The following is an 18,470-nucleotide window of genomic DNA, read 5'->3' on the forward strand; positions in this document are numbered from 1 at the left end:
TCTGTAGTTTTAAAACTGATCATTAGGAGTATTTTTTCCTTTAACTCTTTTAACGTGCTTTGGTTTTCTTTTCATCCGGGGGTGTTGGAGGATTTTGGTTGAGTCGCGATAAAATTTACCTGGAAGGCCCCCCATAAGGCTCTGTATACGTGTTCCCTGAAAACCATTTGATCCACGGTAATCCTTCCCTCACCCCCATAAGGCTCTGTATACGTTCCCCCTGAAAACCATTTGATCCCCACAGATGCTTCCCCCCTCATAAGGCTCTGTATACGTTCCCCCTGAAAATCATTTGATTCTCGCAAATCCTCCCCCCCATAAGGCTCTGTATACATTCTCCCTGAAAACCCATTTGATCCCCGCAAATCCTCCCCCCCCCACAAGGCTCCGCACACGTTCCCCCTGAAAACCATTTGATTCCCCTAAATCCTCCACCCTCTCCTCCGATCCTCCCCCCTCCCCCTCCCCCCTCCAACCAGGTGATGAATAATGACTGGTCCCTAAAATGGCAGAGACCCTGTTTTAGATAGGCATGGGTTGATAAGGGAATCTTTTCCTGACCTGAAGAAACGTAGAAACTATGCTTAAAAGGTTCACTTTTTAATTCTCAAGATGGCGGAAGATGGTCTCGATTTCTGTCAAGTCTCAGGTTGTGATCATTTCAACTCGTTTCGTCGCAATTATTAAAACTCTTTTCCAATAAATAAGTGGCAAACGCAACAGTGTCAATTTTTTCATCCGCTTCCACAAGGGTAGAAAAATTGTTTCCTTATGGAATATGTACTCTTTAAAAACACACCTATGGCAAACGTTATGGCATAGAAAGGCTAGAAACCGGATGTTTTTTGGTAACTTAGAAGTGCTCAGGTCACGTTCAATTTCAACAAAGTGCAGCCATTTATTATTTGGTAAAAATTCTAAAGACGACCATTGGTGGTTTAGAATAAAAGAAACAAGCTCAAGTCTTCATTTCATTATCACTTCCAAGGAATTTAAGAGGGAGTTAGAGAAGGGATTTACCTCTAAGTAAAGGGTCTGTGAGTTGCAATAAGAAGTTTGATCCTTTGCCTATTCTGTACTCTCCCCGTCCCTGACACAGAACAAAGAATAACAGCTGTTTTAAGTATTTTAATATATTTAAACTTAACGTCAAAGCACGAATGCTTAGAAAATACATTCATTTGAAGGTAAACATACCCTCTCTAAAATGAAATTCAAGATTATCTGGATTGCATGCGAAATTTTCAGTGATAAAAAGAAATCTCATATCATCACTCTTCACTCAGTTGGCCAATTCGTTGCATCGGTACTTCTCCTGCCAAACATTAACCATTGCACAGAAGGATCGAAACTAAATTAGGTGATCTGTATGCTGAGAAATTCTGCATGGTGTGGTCAACTTCAGCCATAGTACTGGCGTGGTTGAAATGTCCATCTCCCCGTGTTTCAATATGTTTGTCTAGTCTTGAGGTATTCACCCTGCAGTTAAAAGTAGAAAACGCTTTCATTTCTAAACTACCCATTTAAAGATGACTGGGGAAAGGTCGAGGAAAGTATAGAAATAACATGCAAGATGATTGGGTTAGAAGAGATGAACATGGCGGTAATATCGCATGAGTCTTAATCATGGGATCCCAGACCTATTTTTGAAATTTTATATTTGACAGGAATAACCTCGTGTTAAAAGTTTTGGCCCAAACGGTCTGTTCATCGAGTTTTGTTTGACCATCAACCCCTCCTTTTAATACTCAGCCTTTTCATGCGGCGAAACATGTAAATTCTGTAATAGTTGTGCGGAAGTTTTACCTCAAAACGTATTCAGTAATATCCTTATAACAGAAATATATCTCATTAACCAAGCGCAAGGGCCGTACTGGGAGAATATCGGCCCGAGGTCTTGACAGTACGGACGTCGCTGCGCTCCGTCAGTACAAAAAAGATAGAGGGCCGATATTCTTCCAGTACGGTCCCGAGCAAGCTTGGTTAATAAGAGATTTATTATACGACTGAAGTTCAAAGGGATGCAACTGCGGTATCATTCGGGACCATTCGGGACAGTGCCCGGTCCAATACTGAGAGAATATTGACTGGCAATAGAGCATTTTGATTGGTTGATTTTAGTTATTGGCCCTCTGACTGCCCGAGTCGTGAAATAAAAAGAATTACTGACCCTTTATTTTTAGTGTCTCCCTGACTACTGGCTTTCATATCACTCTCATCTTCCAAAAATGTTATTTTGTAAGCATCCGTGTTTCTCCTGGTTTTCAGGGTGCTAAAGGTGCTCTCCTGTAGACGATGCGAAAGAAAGAATTAATTACACGCTTGAAATATGCATGTAAAAATTATTGAAAATCAATAAAATTCAAAAAAGAAGCAGAAAGTGAAAGCTGGCAGCAGGATATCATAATAGTCTTCGTGTACGTCGTCTTGCGCTTCAAGATCGCTCTCATTTTCATTCGCTCTTGCGTCTCGCGCATAGAAAGGCAAATATCTCACCTCACATGATGACTCAGAAGACTTGCTTTCGAGCCCATTTTGCAATAGGTCAATTTTGAACTGCTTGTCCATCTCTCCTGTTAGCTTGGCCATCTCACGTTCAACTGAGCCAATCGTCAACTGAAGCGAACTCTCCTTTTTGTTTTCCACGTACTGGGTCTCCTTTAGTAGGTCATGTTCTCGTGATACTTTTCCATTAAAGGTTGTAACTTTTTCCTCTATGACTGCCTTTTCATCTTCAAGTAAGGAGATCCCAGCTGCACCCTCTCGAAGGTCCATCTTCATCTCCCAAAATTGTTTGCGCGATATAGCGGTTAAAACTGCTCTGTGCAGGTTTGCCTTCTCGTTCCTGCTAAATTCAAGTTGGGTCGACAAGCGTTTCAATTCGTCTTGCATCTCTTCCTCATCTCGGGTTTTTCTCGTTACACAAGTTTTAAGGTTAACGCATTGTTCATTCTGCTTCTCGATGATGGATGTTGCAATATCTAACTCTTTTTTCAATTCTGCAAGGGCAGTCTCAATGCGAGTTATCTCTGAGCTTTTCTCCTTGTTTGCTTGTGTCAGTTCTTCAATCTCTTTGCTCCTTAGACGTAATTTGGCCTCCATGGCTATGAGAAGCGAGCATTTGCATTGCAGGGTTTCATTTGCGTCATCAAGGTTGGCTTCCCTTTCTTTTAAGTTCCATCGTGTCTTTTGAAGCTCGTTTTCCTTGTCTCTAAGACGCTGTATGAGGTAGACATTTTGGCAATTAATATTTTCAAGCTCCCGTTGCATGGACGAGAATTTCTTGGCACTGTCTTCGAAATTACTCTTTAAGTCTTCCATGACTTCTTCTCTTTCATTCAAATCTTTCCTTAATTTGTCTAACAAACGCTCTGCATGGGCTTTCTTCTTTTTCATCACTAGGTTCGATGCGTACACCTCTCTTGGTCTTTGTACAAAGTTCTTCAGTCGTTTTCCCACGTGTGCTATTAACGAATCCTTCCCCTGCGTATCTCTCTTTGTCCCTTTCTGAACGAGATTCGGTTGATTAGCAGTACCCCCTCTAGCCTTAACCTTCCTCTTAAAACACTTTTTGTCCGAATTTTTGTTTTCTATTTGTTCAATTAACCCTTTGATCTCATGACGAGCCTCCTCCAATGAACATTCTCTCTCTCTAAGAGACCTTAAAGTCTCTTTTCGAAGGTCATTCATCTCTTGTAATTGCATCTCCAGTTTTTCAATTTTCTCAGTCAATCTTTTTTCGTTATGGGAATTACACTCAGAAACCTCCACAGCCACTCTTAGAGTTTCTTTTTCAGCCTTTTCCCGTTCCAGTTGTTCTGTGAGCATATCGATAGCGGCATTAGCTTCCTGTAGTGAACTTTCGTTGTTCTTTAGTGAGGTAAGAGTGGCGTTTGTTTGGTCATCTCTTTCACTTAATTGATTCTCTAGATGTTCAACTCTCAACTTTAGCACTTTCTCTCTATAAGAACTACACTCTTTAGCTTCCATAGCCCTTTTCAAATGCTCATTTTCTGACCTTTCCTGTCTCACTTCAAGAACCAAGGCATCAACTGAGTGAACTGCGTTTCTTTTCATGTCATCCATTCTTTGTAACTGACTCTCAAGTTCTCTTATTCTCTCGGCCGACTGTAGTTCGAGGTGGTCCTTGTCCGATTTTTCCCGTCTTATCTCTTCGATTAGATTTTTTATCGTTTCATCTTGCTTCTTTATAATGCGGTAATCTTCCTCCATTTCCTTCTCTTTGCTGTTCGCAGACGCCTCCGCCGCCTCAGTTACATTTTTCAACTGATTCTTTAAAAGATTCACTTTTTCTCTTAGTTCAGTCAACTTGTCATCCTTTTCGCACGCCTTTGATAGTCTTTCAGTCAAAGTGTAGTTCTCTTTCCTTAACCTTGTTATATGATCTTCAAGTTTTCTTGTCATCCACGATTTTTCACGGCTTAACTCATACAACTGGTTATCTTTTTCTGATTCCTTTGATACTTCCGAGGACAATGCAAACTTCTCTTTTTGTAACTTTTCAATTTCATCTTTAAGATCGCTAATAGTTTTTAATGTTTCACATTTTAGCTCTTGCAACAGCATCGTCCTCGACGCCTTTTCATCCATAAGAATCTCCATTTCTCTTTTCATGCTCTGTACTTGGCTCGCTAATAGAGTTACTTGCTGTGCCTTCAATGCCAGGGATCCGTTTAGTAACTCTACTTCTTCGCGTAGATGTCCGCAACCACCGCGACTGTGTTCAATTCTATACTTCCTCTTCATTTCCTGCATCATTATTGTCAGCTCATCAACCTCAAAAGTCAGAACTTCATTGCTCTCTTGACTGTTCTTTAAGCTTTCCTCCAAGTAATCAACATTATCCCATAACTCTTTTCTTTCTGCTTCAAACGCGTTCACTTGGTTCTCTAACAGAACTGCTCGCTGTTCCTTCAATGCCAGGGATCCGTTTAGTAACTCCACTTCTTCGCGTAGATGTCCGCATCCACCGCGACTGTGTTCCATCCTATACTTCCTCTTCATTTCCTGCATCATTATCGTCAGCTCATCAACCTCAAAAGTCAGAACTTCATTGCTCTCTTGACTGTTCTTTAAGCTTTCCTCCAAGTAATCAACATTATCCCATAACTCTTTTCTTTCTGCTTCAAACGCGTTCACTTTGTTCTCTAACAGAACTGCTCGCTGTTCCTTCAATTCCAGGGATCCATTTAGTAACTTTACTTCTTCGCGTAGATGGGCGCATCCACCGCGACTGTGTTCCATTCTATGCTCCCTGTTGATTTCCTGCATCATTATCTTTAGCTCATCAACCTCAAAAGTCAGAACTTCATTGCTTTCTTGACTGTTTTTTAAGCTTTCCTCTAAGTAATCAACATCATCCCATAACCCTCTTCTTTCCGCCATAACTTCTTCCAAGAGTTCATTTCCTTCTTCCCATTTCTGCTCCTTTCTCTGGAAATCACGTTTTAAATTTTCCAGCTCTCTTTCTTTGTATTCCCCCTCAGACTGCAGTCGCTTTACCTTTACTTTGCTCTCGTCCAGGTCAGCCTGTACAGTTTCTATCCTCTTTCGGTACGTTTCAAGTTCGTTGTTAGCGACGAAAATCTGTATCTCGAGGTCGGTTTTTTCCCTTTTTAGTTTCCAAAATTCCATTTCCTCGTTTTCTTTATGGAGGTTTGGTTCTTCTTCTGAGGAACTGTCTTCCGATCGTGATGTATAGTCTTTTCTACTGTCTGGTATAGCAGTTTCTAAAGCCTTAGACAACTCTTGTTGGATTAAATATTCCGATATATTTACGACTGCTGCTACCGATCGCTGATATCTTGATAAGGCGCAGCATTCACTGAAATTTTTCTCGTCTTCTTCATTCTCAGCCCTCTGTAAACTCTTAGACCTGCTTTCCTCTGTTCGTATGCCTCCCTCGACTTCATCAAGGAAACAGTCAAATTTATCCTGTCGAGGCACTTCCTCGTTACTATAATTTCGGTTACTTTGTTCGCTGTCCACTGATTCGTCAAGTATGGAGTCTGTGTCTCGCAGTGTTAGATTGGCCTCCACCACCTCTGGTAAACGAAACAATGGCACAATGGACACCATAACAATTTCATTATTGTCATCGATTCTCTTTCTCTGTCCGTCAGAACAGTCATATGTTTTCTGCTTTTCTTTCACAGCGTCACTGTAAGACTGCTCTTCCAATTCCACTTTAGCGGAGGCATCTGAATCTAAAGCTATATGTTTTTTGTTTTCAACCTTGGTCAACATCTCTCCTAACTGTTCAACTTCCGTTCCATTCGTGTTAAATCCAGGAGAGTGAGCTGCTTGGACTTGCTTGGGCTCTGCGATATCTGAAGTGGTATCGACGTGTGGTTTAATTTCATTCACTTTCGGGGTTTCATCAACTTTGTCTTTCACCGCTGTATTGGTAGCCTCCATGGGCTGATTTATACACTTAGAAATCTCTGCAGTTTCTTCCAAAGCCTTTGAACTCTTACGAGAGAGTTTCTCAAGTTTGCTAGCAAATTTTCGCATCTGTTTTTCGATCTTCTTACGTTCTTTTTCTTCTAACTTCTCTCTTTTGATCGCATTCTTTTCCAGTCTCTTCAACTGCCTGAGTTCTTTCCGCTTCTTTTCCAGCTCTTTTACACCTTCGTACTCTTTAATCTCGTGAGGTTCATATAACACCTTGTTACCGATGTCTGTGTTTCTGACGGTTTCGTTTTCTAGGGTGACATGTTTGTATCTCTCACTCTCTGGACTTTCAATTGAATTCTTATCTGGTCGATCAGTCTCCTCTGTTAATTCATTTTCATCAGCTGTCTGTTCTTGATATTTACGCTGTTCGGCTCTTATCTTCTCCAGTCTATGCGCCACTTTGATCTTTTTCTTGTCCATCTTCTCTCTCCATTTTTTGTCCTCGGGCTCTCGACCTTTCTCCATCTCATTTAAGAGTTCCAGGTCGTCTTTTACTTCATCCTGTCTCCGTCGCATCTCCTCAATCTCATTTGCGACGCGGTATTCCCTGGCCTGGCTCTGTTTCATCTCCACTTCTATCTTGTTCATAGATTCAATAGCCTCTCTGCTTTCCTCCGCAAACTGTGCTTTGAGCCGTCTGGATTTTTCACCCAGCTCAGCCATTTTCCTTTTGTATCCGCTGGACTCAGTGAAAGAGCTACAGTCCAATTCTTCCTCATTCAAAACATTTTCTTGCACCTTGTTCTCTGCATCAAACTCTGGTTGCATTCTGATATTTCGCGCCGATCTTGTGACGGTGGCGTCACCTTTCATGATATTTATGTTCTCCTCTCTTTCTTCTCGCTCCCTGCATAAAATTAAGTTCATAACGGTCAACCACATCGAAGTCTCTAAAAATAAATGAATAAAGGCTGATAGTTTCTAAAGAAACTGTTTGGGGCTGCGTCGGTGGGGGTAACGAAATAATTTGGATATATCAACAAAGTTGAAATGGTAAATTGGCCACCGTAACGATTACAAAAGCTGACGTTTCGAGCGTTAGCCCTTTGTCGGAGCGAATGACGAAGGGCTAACGCTCGAAACGTCAGCTTTTGTAATCGTTACGGTGGCCAATTTACCATTTCGACTTTTGCTGATATGTCCAAATTATCTCTAAAAATAAGCTTCCCTTGGGGAACTTGCTCATAAGTTTATATAAGACGCTTCATCAAAAGATCGGGAACTTCGAAAATCACCACTATAAGAAATTTAAGACTGAGGAAAACCTTCAGGCTTTGAGAACCCTGTCATCGTTTTGTTAACAGAAATAAGATAAAGCTAGCCCCTTCCACGTTTACTGATACCTTATTTACCTAAGTAAATATACAAAATCACTCTTTTGCTCCAATTTTTGGCAGTTCTGGAACTGAGTTCTACATCGAAACAATTCAATAGGCAAAACCAGGTGACAAATGACCTCACAGGTATATTGCAACGCGGCCTATGCGCAAAGAAAAGCTTGACGCCAGAAACACCTTTTGCTTAAAAGTTGAAACTCATTAGATGTAATTAACATGATGTTTCATTGAATGAGGAGAGTTTTGAATACCAGAAAGCTTGGCGGTTACGATGTTGTATCACATGCATACCCCTACCCTACTGGCCTCAGAAATGAAATTCAGAAACAAGAGTTCACGGACTGTAAAAAATAAAAAAAGAGTAGATGTGAATACTAACTTGTACTCCTCTCTTAGCCATAGGGGTTCATTGGACATTGCTTTCTCGTCGCTAGATTGTGAGTGACGTCCAAAGCCGTCGCCAAACTCGCTGCCACTGAAATTTTCTTCGGCCCCCATACGGAGCTCTTCCTCATGCACAGGTGTAGCGTTACATTCAAAATCTGGCGTGACTTCCTTCGCCATGGCTGCGGATGATTCCTCGCTAGCTGAGCTTTCTTCTCGCGATTCTTTCTCATCCTTGCAGACCTGTTTATTTAAGAATAATATGCGCTTTTTATACCAGCTGTTGAATTTCTGGACATCACTTAGAAACCTAACCTTTCGGATTCACGAATATGGGAAGCGTTGACAACATTAGCAATCATGACGCTAATTTCCAGGTCCTCCAGAAGAGACAATATTTGTCATTGTGAGATACTTCACCTACGATATTTGCTCTTATTATCCCGCTACACCTAGACGAGTACAAATAACGCCATAGACGAGTACAAATATCACGCGGTATTTGTACTCGTCTATTGTAGAGTACCGGTTAAACAGGTTTTCTCGCATCACGCAAGCGAAGAATTGGATTGTAGTTACGGAAAAAAAAAACAAATGGCGGACAATTTGAATCATATTTCCGACGACGAAGAGTCAGAATGGCTGGCAAATGTAGATCCAACTTCATTAGATGAATCGAACGAAGAAAAACAGCTTGACGACCAGAAAATTTCTTCATTTAATGAAGAAAATCGAAACAGCAACACAACAACGCGCCAATTCCGTTCCGCTTCGCATACTTCTGTCACCTACTCCCCGTAAATAAATATCCCCGAAATTCGCCCGCACTGAAATAACAGTTTGGCGTGTTGGATAATAAATGACTTATTAGACGTTTTGTTGTGTGGTATCGCTGAGTATTTTTACTCGTTATTTGTATTTTGACTCGCTTTACGGGCTCGTCAAGATACGGCACAACTCGTAAAAATACTCAGCGATACTACACAACAAAACGTCTAATAAGATATATATATTTTGATTTCATCATAGTCTTGTTGCAAATAATAGATGTTAAGTCAGATTTACCTTTTTCGACTCTGTCGCTGTGGGTGTAAGCTGTCGTGGTACGCGTCGCCTGACTTTTGGCGTCGTTTCTTTAGCGCGCCTATAAATGCCATATTTAGCTCTGGTTAAAGGAATGGCGCTTGCCATCTTCTTGTCCTGTTTACCTTGAGAATCTCGTAGTTTAATACCTGTGATTAAATCAAGATTACCAATTAGTTTCCCCAAGAAAATTCAGGTGCGAACCAATAATTTTTCTAGAAAAGTCGTAACTGCAGAAATCATAGTTTGTGCAACGAGCATCAACTAAGCAGCCAAAAGAGGGCTTTTTATTTTACGGATCAAAATCTCTACAACTTTGGGAAGACTTTTATTCAGGTGACCGAAGTGAAAATAAATAAATAAATAAATAAATAAATAGATAAATAAATGAAAATAAAAGAATACATTTGGAAAACAAAAAGCCAAATTCTAAATATATAAAAGAAAAGAGACGTGATGATTAATGTGGACCAATGGTAGTAATCTCTTTCTACAAAAAGATAAGCGATTTAAAGTTAAAAACAAGTCTTACTCGTCGAGTTTTACAAAATGGAGGAACATCGAAATGATGTCTTTTCCAGCCTTGTAGAACATGGTTACCACAAAAGTGAAATACAAGTTATCTGAAACCTACCGCGCATGGTATGATACAATCGATATAGTCATTCCAGCCGTTCACCCGAGACCATTTTCTAAAAATCTCTTCAATTTTCGATATATTCATGACTTGAATGAAAAAAATTATGCTGAAAAATAACCTACCTGAATCTCTTCCAAGAGGTTTTTCTCCTTTAGTAGTTTTGAAATTCTTGGTTAGATTTTCTTTAGAATCAACTTTGGTCTTCTTATCATACACCACAATCGGAATCCGCGAAAACCTCTTGTTTTGAACTTTGCTCTCTGAATCTCTTTGCAGACGCACTTTTTTATTTGCTTTGTCCTTTGACGAGGAACTTCTGAAATTGTCGCTGCATAGGCGAGTCACTCTGATTGGTATTCTTGATTTCAGTTGTGGTGGAGGAATATGTTCTTGGTTGCCTTTCTTTTCGGAGCGAAGCCACGAGGCCATCGCGTCTCGCCCGCGGTTTTCTCTCGCTCGAAGAAAACTCAGATAAAGTTTGTTTTGTTTTGTTGTTCTTTTTTGCAGTTTGGTTTTTGTAGTATTTGATATTTTTGGTTTGTTTTAAGTAGGTTTTTCTCAAATAAGACTGTGAAATAATCCAAATTCCCAAAGCTCCTAATCTCGATACTGACCGCACCGATAGCTGAAGCAAATGATTTTGTTTTGAGCGAAAATCCATGGAAACCGTCTCTTACGATTTTTTCGTCATAAAGAGCGACGAAACCTTCGATAGCTCGTGAACGACTCGCGAACTAGAATACGATGATAAATCTAAAAATTACCGCAATTTTGTGTCCAAACTTAATAATTATGAAAACTTTGAAAGCTTTTGTCTTGGAAAAGTAACCAAAGCAAAATATAAGGCAAAATGAGAAATTTACAAGTAAAAAGGAACTCAGCTATTTTTCAAAACATCAACTGGCGCTGATGGTTGCTGAGAGACAGCAAATAAGTTTGTAGGCGAAAAATCTGAACTTCTATAATAACTAGACAAAGCTCCGTCCTTTTTTGGATCAAAAAAGATTCATTTGCGTTCGGCTCCTAATCCAGTGGTACCTTTGCAGAATTCATATTGTTTTCTTACTCAGCCACATGTAGATCCATTAAAGTGACTGGTAAAGTTATTCATCCAAAGAAAGCGAGTTGATCCTACAGCCTTGAATAAACATGGGCTTCTTTCTTCCCTATCAAGTTTTAAAGCAGACTTCATGCTATGAATGACGTTGTACTATAGGGGAACAATGTTCATCTTTACCGACAAATGTGGCCAACCATTTCTATGAACACGCCGCTTTGTAGCGAAAGAATTCCGATTGATCGTCAGAAAAAGGTGTAAAGTAGCATGAAAAGTCCACATGACTTTTCGAGGAGGGTTGTGATTAACCAGAAGAATCTTGTTTCAAACTGATCGACGTTCGCAGCCAGTTCAATCTTCCGCTCGTGTCCGCCTCGGTTTGTCTCAATTTAAGGTTGTCTTGAAAGGTAATGGCTTAACTTACGCTTTCATCTTTTTTTTAAGAGATTTAAAAACAGTTTTAAAAACTGTTGGTGGTAGCGGAATAATCACTGACATCATTAACACTATAGGGCTCTAACTTTCTGACTGAAGTTGAATTCAGAGTTTTATATCACGATTGTGATATGCACAAGTTCTCGCTTAGCCATTTCGAGAGACGAAAGATCAAGAGTCGAGACGTTTTCTTTCTTGCACAAGAGCGACAAGAGCCGGACTGAACGCTAGAACGCCGAGTTCCCTCGTACTCAGTCTCTCTCGATAATTATTTCAAGATGGAGGACATCTGTGAGGAACTTGATCGGCTCACCGTTGAATTTTTTGACACTTTCGAATGCCTTCAGGAGAAGAGGGAATACCTGAATGCTTCAATAAGAGATGGACATCTTAACCTATCAAAGGCTCGCTATTCGATGGGAAACAAATCTGTTGGTGCTTTGCAATACAGTCATAAAATGGACTGTGCGCTGTATCACATAAGCTCATTTGGAGGCATTTCCAAAGAGCAGTCCGAAAACGCTGTTGTAACATTCGAACTGGAGAAAACATTGCCTAGAAGAGGAAAGGGTGCTTCGGAAGCTAATTTAAAAGAAAAAGAAGAGGAAAAAAACGTTGTTAGAAGAAGGAAACCTCAAAAATCAGGTTCATTGAGCGATGAAGCAACGTCGCGTTTCGAAGAATTATATCTCCCTAAAGAGGAAAACTTGCCTGTAGAAGATGCAAGTATTAATGGTTGTGTTCAAGATCCCCTTAAATGGTTTGGAATCCTGGTTCCTGGTTGTTTAAAAACGGGTCAGAAGAACTTTCAGAGCGCCATTGAACTTAGTTGTGTTATTGTAAACCTTGAAATGAAGGTGAAAGAGATTATAGAGCAGTTGAACGCTTTGAAAATTCGAAAGAGAGAATTGTCAGAGGAGAAGAAGAAATTGCAAGAAATAGAAGACTGAGTTTTATCGCGAAAAAAATAAGGGCACTATCTTGGCCAATAAATTAGCCTTTCTCTTGGTATCAAATGTAGGAGATTTTTTGTATTGAAATATTCATGAGTAAGAGATCAGGTACTAACACAGCGAGGGGTCGTGAAATATTTTGCGAAAAAGTATCACAGTTACCTCAGTCTAAGACGAGAATGAACTTATTTGATCATAAGGTCGGTTAAGTGGGTACCACACAGAGAGTAGATTGGATCTTAAATAATCTGGAACAACAAAACTAAGCTTTTTAAAGGAATAATAGAGGTTAGTTTCTAAAGAAACTGTGGTACTGCAGCAGTGGGAGCTCTTACAAGATAATTATTTGGTTTTATCAACTGAGTTAATAATGCAAATTGGCCACTTTAGAGAGTTTCTAAAGCTGATATTTCTTGTGTATGCCCTTTGCCAGAGCATTTATAATGTTCCAATTAACCTCGTCAACTGAATCAGGACAATTTTCTTCCACATTGAAAATCTACTATATTTAGCAGTTCACCCAAAGATCATAAAAGCACAGGTAATGGCGATACTGTGGTTTTTCACAAATATGTGTTTGTTGGCAGACTTCAAAAAGGGGTAGTGAACTTAAGTAAAAGTGGACTTCCTCACCTTGATAAAATTGTGGTTATCTTTTTAACCCCCTAAGAGTGACTAACAGTTAATTTCTCCGCAAACTATCACCTGGAAATTGTATGTGAAGTTCTTGAAAATAGAGGACATGATCATCAACCTAAGGTTTTGATTGTTGATCAAGTTCTCCTTGTCTGTACCATAGCAGATAATGGAAAACAGTATATGTTCACCAACTTTTATCTATACCTAGAAAGGTCAATCTTGGAAACTGTTAGTTTATGTTTGTGTTTCTGAGCCTCACAGTTAGGTCGTTGTGGAGTTCACTTTGGAAATGTTTACAGAAAACAGAGATACCAATCCAACAGAACATCTTTTTGTTACAACCTTCAGATACTGTAAGAATTGACTTTCACAACACCTCATCTCAGGCTTGGGGCAGTTCCTTCAGGGCCATGATTGTACCAAGAGACAACTCTGGACAATATTCACAAACAAACATTTCATTTTAATGAATAAATGGTAACCATGTACATATTCATGTACGAATGAACCTTACACACCACAAGCTGCAACTTAATCCCTAAACTGATCACCACTCATGACTCTTTATTTAACCAGTTAACACTTTGCTTTTTCCCTAAAATTTTGCATTAGCATTGTTTCTGGCAACCTCAGATAAAAGTATGGACAACACTGCTAACCCAAATCTTTTACGGATTTAAAAAAAGGACTGTATTACTGACAACTTGAAAATAGCGCAGTGTTCAAGTTTTGTATTATTGCATTATCTATATCAAAACAAATAGTGTTAGACTGAGCTGATACCATCAGAACAAGTGCATGTAACACAGCTTAAGATGCAAGATGAAACATCCTTTATGGCCTTACAAACCTCAATACTGCACATGTCAGAGGTTTCCATCTTACAAAATACAACTCTTCCTCTACTTAACATGTTATAACAATATTCCCTTAGAAAATGGGAGCCTATAATTGGAAGTATATTTTCTGGCCCTTCCTATCATCCTTTTCACTGCCCAAAGAAAAGGAAAGTATGACGAGAAAGCAATCTTGAGCTGTGATTTCTTTTCTTTCTTCCCCTTTTTTTTTTTTTTTAGAATAATGTTATACCATTAACCCTTAACACTATAACTGACATCAGTATCTACGATCTCCATACTTGTCTCTATAAATTTCCTTTGTTACAGATGAAGAGAATTCAGTTTACAATCAAAGCTTTTAAGGTTGTTGATCATTTTGTTCATTCTCATGATCTCAATGACTGATTAAGCATATTTACTGTAAGGAGATTATGGATGCTAGTCGCTCTTAGGATTTAAATGAGTGAAGGTTTCTTGATGATAGAGGGACTCATCAGCAGATTCCTAAATTTAACTTCTATTGCAGAATAAAAACAAAAGTTTCACTGCTGAGATTTACTGCTTAGGCAAGGTTTTGACCTTGGTGTATGATGTTCTTTATCTATCTGATGCTTACACATGTAAATTGTCTACAAGAATTTGGTCATAATGAATAAGGTTTATTCTGAAGTGTAGGTTTCATAAATTAAAGCTCAAGTTATTTCTTGGCAGCAGCTTGCTTGGCTTCTTCTGCTTTCACTTGTTCATGTTCCTTGATAAGTGCTTCAACCTCTGCTGCTTTTAGAATCTTGATGCTTGTTATGCCATTTTCCCTGGTCAATGTGGACATTTCCACTGTCAAAAACAAGATGATGATAAAATGAGAACAGAATTCTCAATTGTGAAGTTTTGTTTCTATTAACATAGAAGGGTATATGACTTGCATGCTACAAACACTTCTAGCAGTATATTATCACTGAAAGTTGCCATGTTACATGTTATACATGATCCAGCAGACTAAGCACCAAAACACACTTGCAAATTTTGTACACTAACAAAATTTCTAACCAGTCTGAAATGATGGATGGCAGCCATCTCTGTAAACTAACCTTTGTCAGGTGTAAGTTTTGTTATATCTAATGTCTTGTCTAGCACTTTGACTGCCAGTTTCAGAGCATCTTTTAATTCCATTTCATCTTCCTTGTATTCTTGTTTCAGCATGGAGACTGCAGCCTGACAGAATCACAGGAAAGTATCGTTTTATGTTATTTTTGAAAGAATTGAATTTGATCGATTTGAAAACCTCCCCTCACTTGAGAGGTACAGAAAATTTACAGACTGATGACAATTATACTTCTTTCTAAAGTATTACTTTCCTGCATGTGTATCCCCTAATAACCCCTACACACCCAAATGATTTATATAAAACTTCTCCTGACAGCTTTAATACATTGCCAATGAGGCAGGTAATGAGAAATTTTAAGATCATGATTTACTAAGGGACATTGTTTTCATTTGACTCCAAATTCACAAATAAGGAGAGTTGACATTCAGATCTTGGCAGTGAACTAGTTGAAATGATATACAATCCCTAACTGAAGAGAACAATTATGACTTACTACACTGTTATTTCCTATGCACGTTGCCTTCCATCCACTGTAGTTGCCACTAGGATCACTCTGATACAACTGATAGCCATAGTGTTTATCCCAGCCCACGTACAAAATGGATACACCAAATGGTCGCAAACCTGCAAGTATTAACAAAAGTCATGACATGGCTGAGTCCACAAGTTTGGCAAGTATGTAAGTGAAAACTATATCAAGCAGACATCATGTGCTCATCCAACTTTGGAGCACCTTTTCATTTGTTAAAAAAACCTTGAGTTTTCAAGCAATTTTCCCTGCAAGAGTCACAAACAAGCTTTTTTAGAAAGTCTATAGAGATAAAATCAAACCCAGTTTCATGAACATAATGTGGGGGTTGCAGTTCATGGAGATTTGCGAGGGCATTGCCATTGACTTTCTCTCAATTTGCTTGAGGACTTTACTAGCCTCCTCTTCTTCCCTCTCCTGTCCCATAAAATCTTGGTAAGCATTTTTTTCCTCACACTGGTTTGTCTGTGTTGCGCTGACAGGTGCCTGGAGGAGGGTGTGGGCCCGTTGCCAAGGTCACCTCATTGCTGCTAGGGAGAATCCAGCCCTCTCCTGTCCGTACTGTTATGAAGCCTACCCTCCAACACTATTGACTAGGTATTTTGATACCGATTAAAACTAACCTCCAAATTGTGTATAGGCTTGTTTTACATCACACAGTGAGCTGACAACCTGCTCACATGGTATTGGTTCTTGGTATTGTAATAAATATCTGAGAAAAGAAAATTATAACATAACTAAAGTAAAGCACGCACTCTGATCGGTCAATTTAGCGCCCCCCATTTGCCCATGGGTGTATGCTGCTGACGTGAGCAAATGCAAAGACTATTTTTCCTCGCACACTTGCTTTTTCTGGTCATGTAATATTTGTTAAATAAAAGGGAACCCTTTAGCTACAATGTATCAATGTTATGTTATAAAACAAATGGTAAACACCACAGTGTATACTATTGAGTTATGGATGCACTTGGGAGGTTTGCTATGCACTCAAGAAGCTAGAGTCGCTCTCGGCTATCACCTCGAGCAACTATTACGCTTCTTTCATGCTTAGCAACCTCCCGCATGCATCCATAACTCAATAGTATACACTGTGGTGTTTACCATTTGTTAAGTAGGACAAATCAAAGGAAACATAATGACTGTTACCTTCTGCAAAAATGTAAATTGATGAATGTTTCTGACGAAACATTCAAGATCACAGTGAAAAAAAATTATGAAAAAATATCTAATTAATTAATATACATAAACTAATACAGTATGTACCTCTGAGCTATAAGTCTTAGTTGATTTGTCAGCACATTAGCATCAGATGTTATACCAGCAACACTGCAGGCCAAGTCACTAAAATGGCAAAAAGATTTAGTCACAACTTCTTTAGTTGTATCGACTGTGAAAATCATTATGATTTTAGACACTATCAAGGTACCCCTTCAAATTTTATTTTAATACACTGTACTTTACACTGTTTTACAGAATCTTGTTCATCCACTTAATTTTCTGAGATTTCCCCTAGCAACCTGTGATGTAGCTATGTACACCAGGTAACTAAGTATGGTCAAATGGATGTCCATTTTTTCCCTTTGTCCCTAAGTCTCATGGTTTAGATAGAAGAACCTCAACTTGAGGGACACTGAGCCTAACTTGTTTGCATACTTGAAACTGCAGCCTTCCTGCAGACAGCAACTCTGCCTATTTAATCTATGTCTCTTGCATGTTGCAAAAAAAAAAATTATTTCTACATGCAGAGGTGACTTTGATCCATCTCTTTTTCTGTACTTACTCGTGAAGCTTGTAAATCTTTTCTGAAGAAAATACTTCATCAAGAAGTTTATTGGTGTTTCGCCTCTCAGCTGCTAAAACAATGCCATCATTTGCCAAAATTCCCAGGCATATACCAGCATGACCTACAGCTTCCATGGCATATTCCACCTGATACAGTCGTCCTGATTGGAAAGAGAACAAGACTGAATGAAATGGTGAACCCTGTTTGAGCATAGTCAATATTTGGGTGTGAGACAGCAATAACAAAATAAGCTTAATTGTGCATGCACTTTGATTGGTTCTTACTTATGTTATAATGTAGCACAGATGCATATATGACATTGCCATTTACGGTACTCTTTTTTCTTACCATATTCAACAAATAGATTCCATGTTGCTGAAGGCCTGGGCCGGGTTGTTCAAAGGTGGATTAAGACAACCCAAGGGTTAGTGTGAAATTTGATTTCAGATCTGAAAGCTTAATTAAATCTTTAAGAATCGAGAGAATTATCCCTAAACAGCTTTTGAACAGAGAAACATAGAAACCTGGATTAAAATTTAACCCCGGGTTAGCACTATTCGGCTTTCGAACAACTGGGACCTGTACTGCAGCAACAGATCACAGAAGACGTAAATTGTTTCCTTTTATCAATTAACACCTTGCATAATTAAGTATCAAGTTTTCTGGAAAGTTTGCATACTCTCAATGTTAAGCACGTGTAGATATGAATTTTATCTATAAATCCGAGTCAAGTCTTATAAAATCGAACTGGAGGTCAAACAAAGACGCAAATTTCTTCGCTCTTTACCCTGCAAGAGATTTATAATTCTGCAAACATGAAAAGGGTCCAGAACATTTGAAAAAGTAGTGAAAAACAGATTAACACTCAAGTCTTCTCAGTTCTTACCTTCGGGCGAGAATATCGTCGTCCTTGTATCATATCGGCGAGACTAAAATAAGAATAATAAAATTTGAGATGCTATAGCCACACTAGTACTCTTCCTTCAAGTTGCAAAGCGAAACTAAATGAGTGCCTTCTACGATTCACATGAAAGAAGCAAGGAAGATGATATACGAAAATTTAAATCTTTAAAAATAGTAAGTTTTAACTTCGCTGAAGAAAGCGCAAGAGAAAAGAAACTTGTAGGATTGTACCCACCATTTTGAGAAACTGATAAAGAATGACAGTGCACGTTGCGCGGTCGTAGGATTGGAAACTATACCTACTAC

At 39.1% G+C, this 18,470-nt stretch overlaps 3 protein-coding genes across 3 annotated transcripts; 1 reads left to right on the forward strand and 2 right to left on the reverse strand.

Moving 5' to 3' along the window:
• Positions 1-1,119: 1,119 nt before the first annotated feature.
• LOC111341066 (uncharacterized) lies at positions 1,120-11,590 on the reverse strand. Its single transcript, XM_088757352.1, has 6 exons — positions 10,044-11,590; positions 9,264-9,436; positions 8,194-8,441; positions 2,497-7,324; positions 2,171-2,286; positions 1,120-1,479 (listed from the first exon to the last, which is right to left on the reverse strand). The coding sequence occupies exons 1-6, from the start codon at positions 10,348-10,350 to the stop codon at positions 1,326-1,328; spliced, it is 5,826 nt and encodes a 1,941-aa protein (XP_088613478.1). The 5' UTR covers positions 10,351-11,590; the 3' UTR covers positions 1,120-1,325.
• A 96-nt stretch (positions 11,591-11,686) lies between these two features.
• On the forward strand, positions 11,687-13,497 carry LOC111341075 (vacuolar ATPase assembly protein VMA22). The gene has a single exon (XM_022948028.2). It carries the CDS (start codon positions 11,692-11,694, stop codon positions 12,361-12,363), a length of 672 nt encoding a protein of 223 aa, XP_022803763.2. The 5' UTR covers positions 11,687-11,691; the 3' UTR covers positions 12,364-13,497.
• LOC111341074 (proteasome subunit alpha type-4) lies at positions 13,448-18,452 on the reverse strand. The gene is made up of 8 exons (XM_022948027.2): positions 18,400-18,452; positions 18,148-18,190; positions 17,259-17,421; positions 16,742-16,819; positions 16,102-16,190; positions 15,443-15,573; positions 14,933-15,056; positions 13,448-14,678 (listed from the first exon to the last, which is right to left on the reverse strand). Exons 1-8 carry the CDS (start codon positions 18,400-18,402, stop codon positions 14,542-14,544), a joined length of 768 nt encoding a protein of 255 aa, XP_022803762.1. The 5' UTR covers positions 18,403-18,452; the 3' UTR covers positions 13,448-14,541.
• Positions 18,453-18,470: the final 18 nt, after the last annotated feature.

Source organism: Stylophora pistillata, chromosome 4 (genome assembly GCF_964205215.1).
Source record: "Stylophora pistillata chromosome 4, jaStyPist1.2, whole genome shotgun sequence".
Lineage (NCBI taxonomy): Eukaryota > Metazoa > Cnidaria > Anthozoa > Scleractinia > Pocilloporidae > Stylophora > Stylophora pistillata.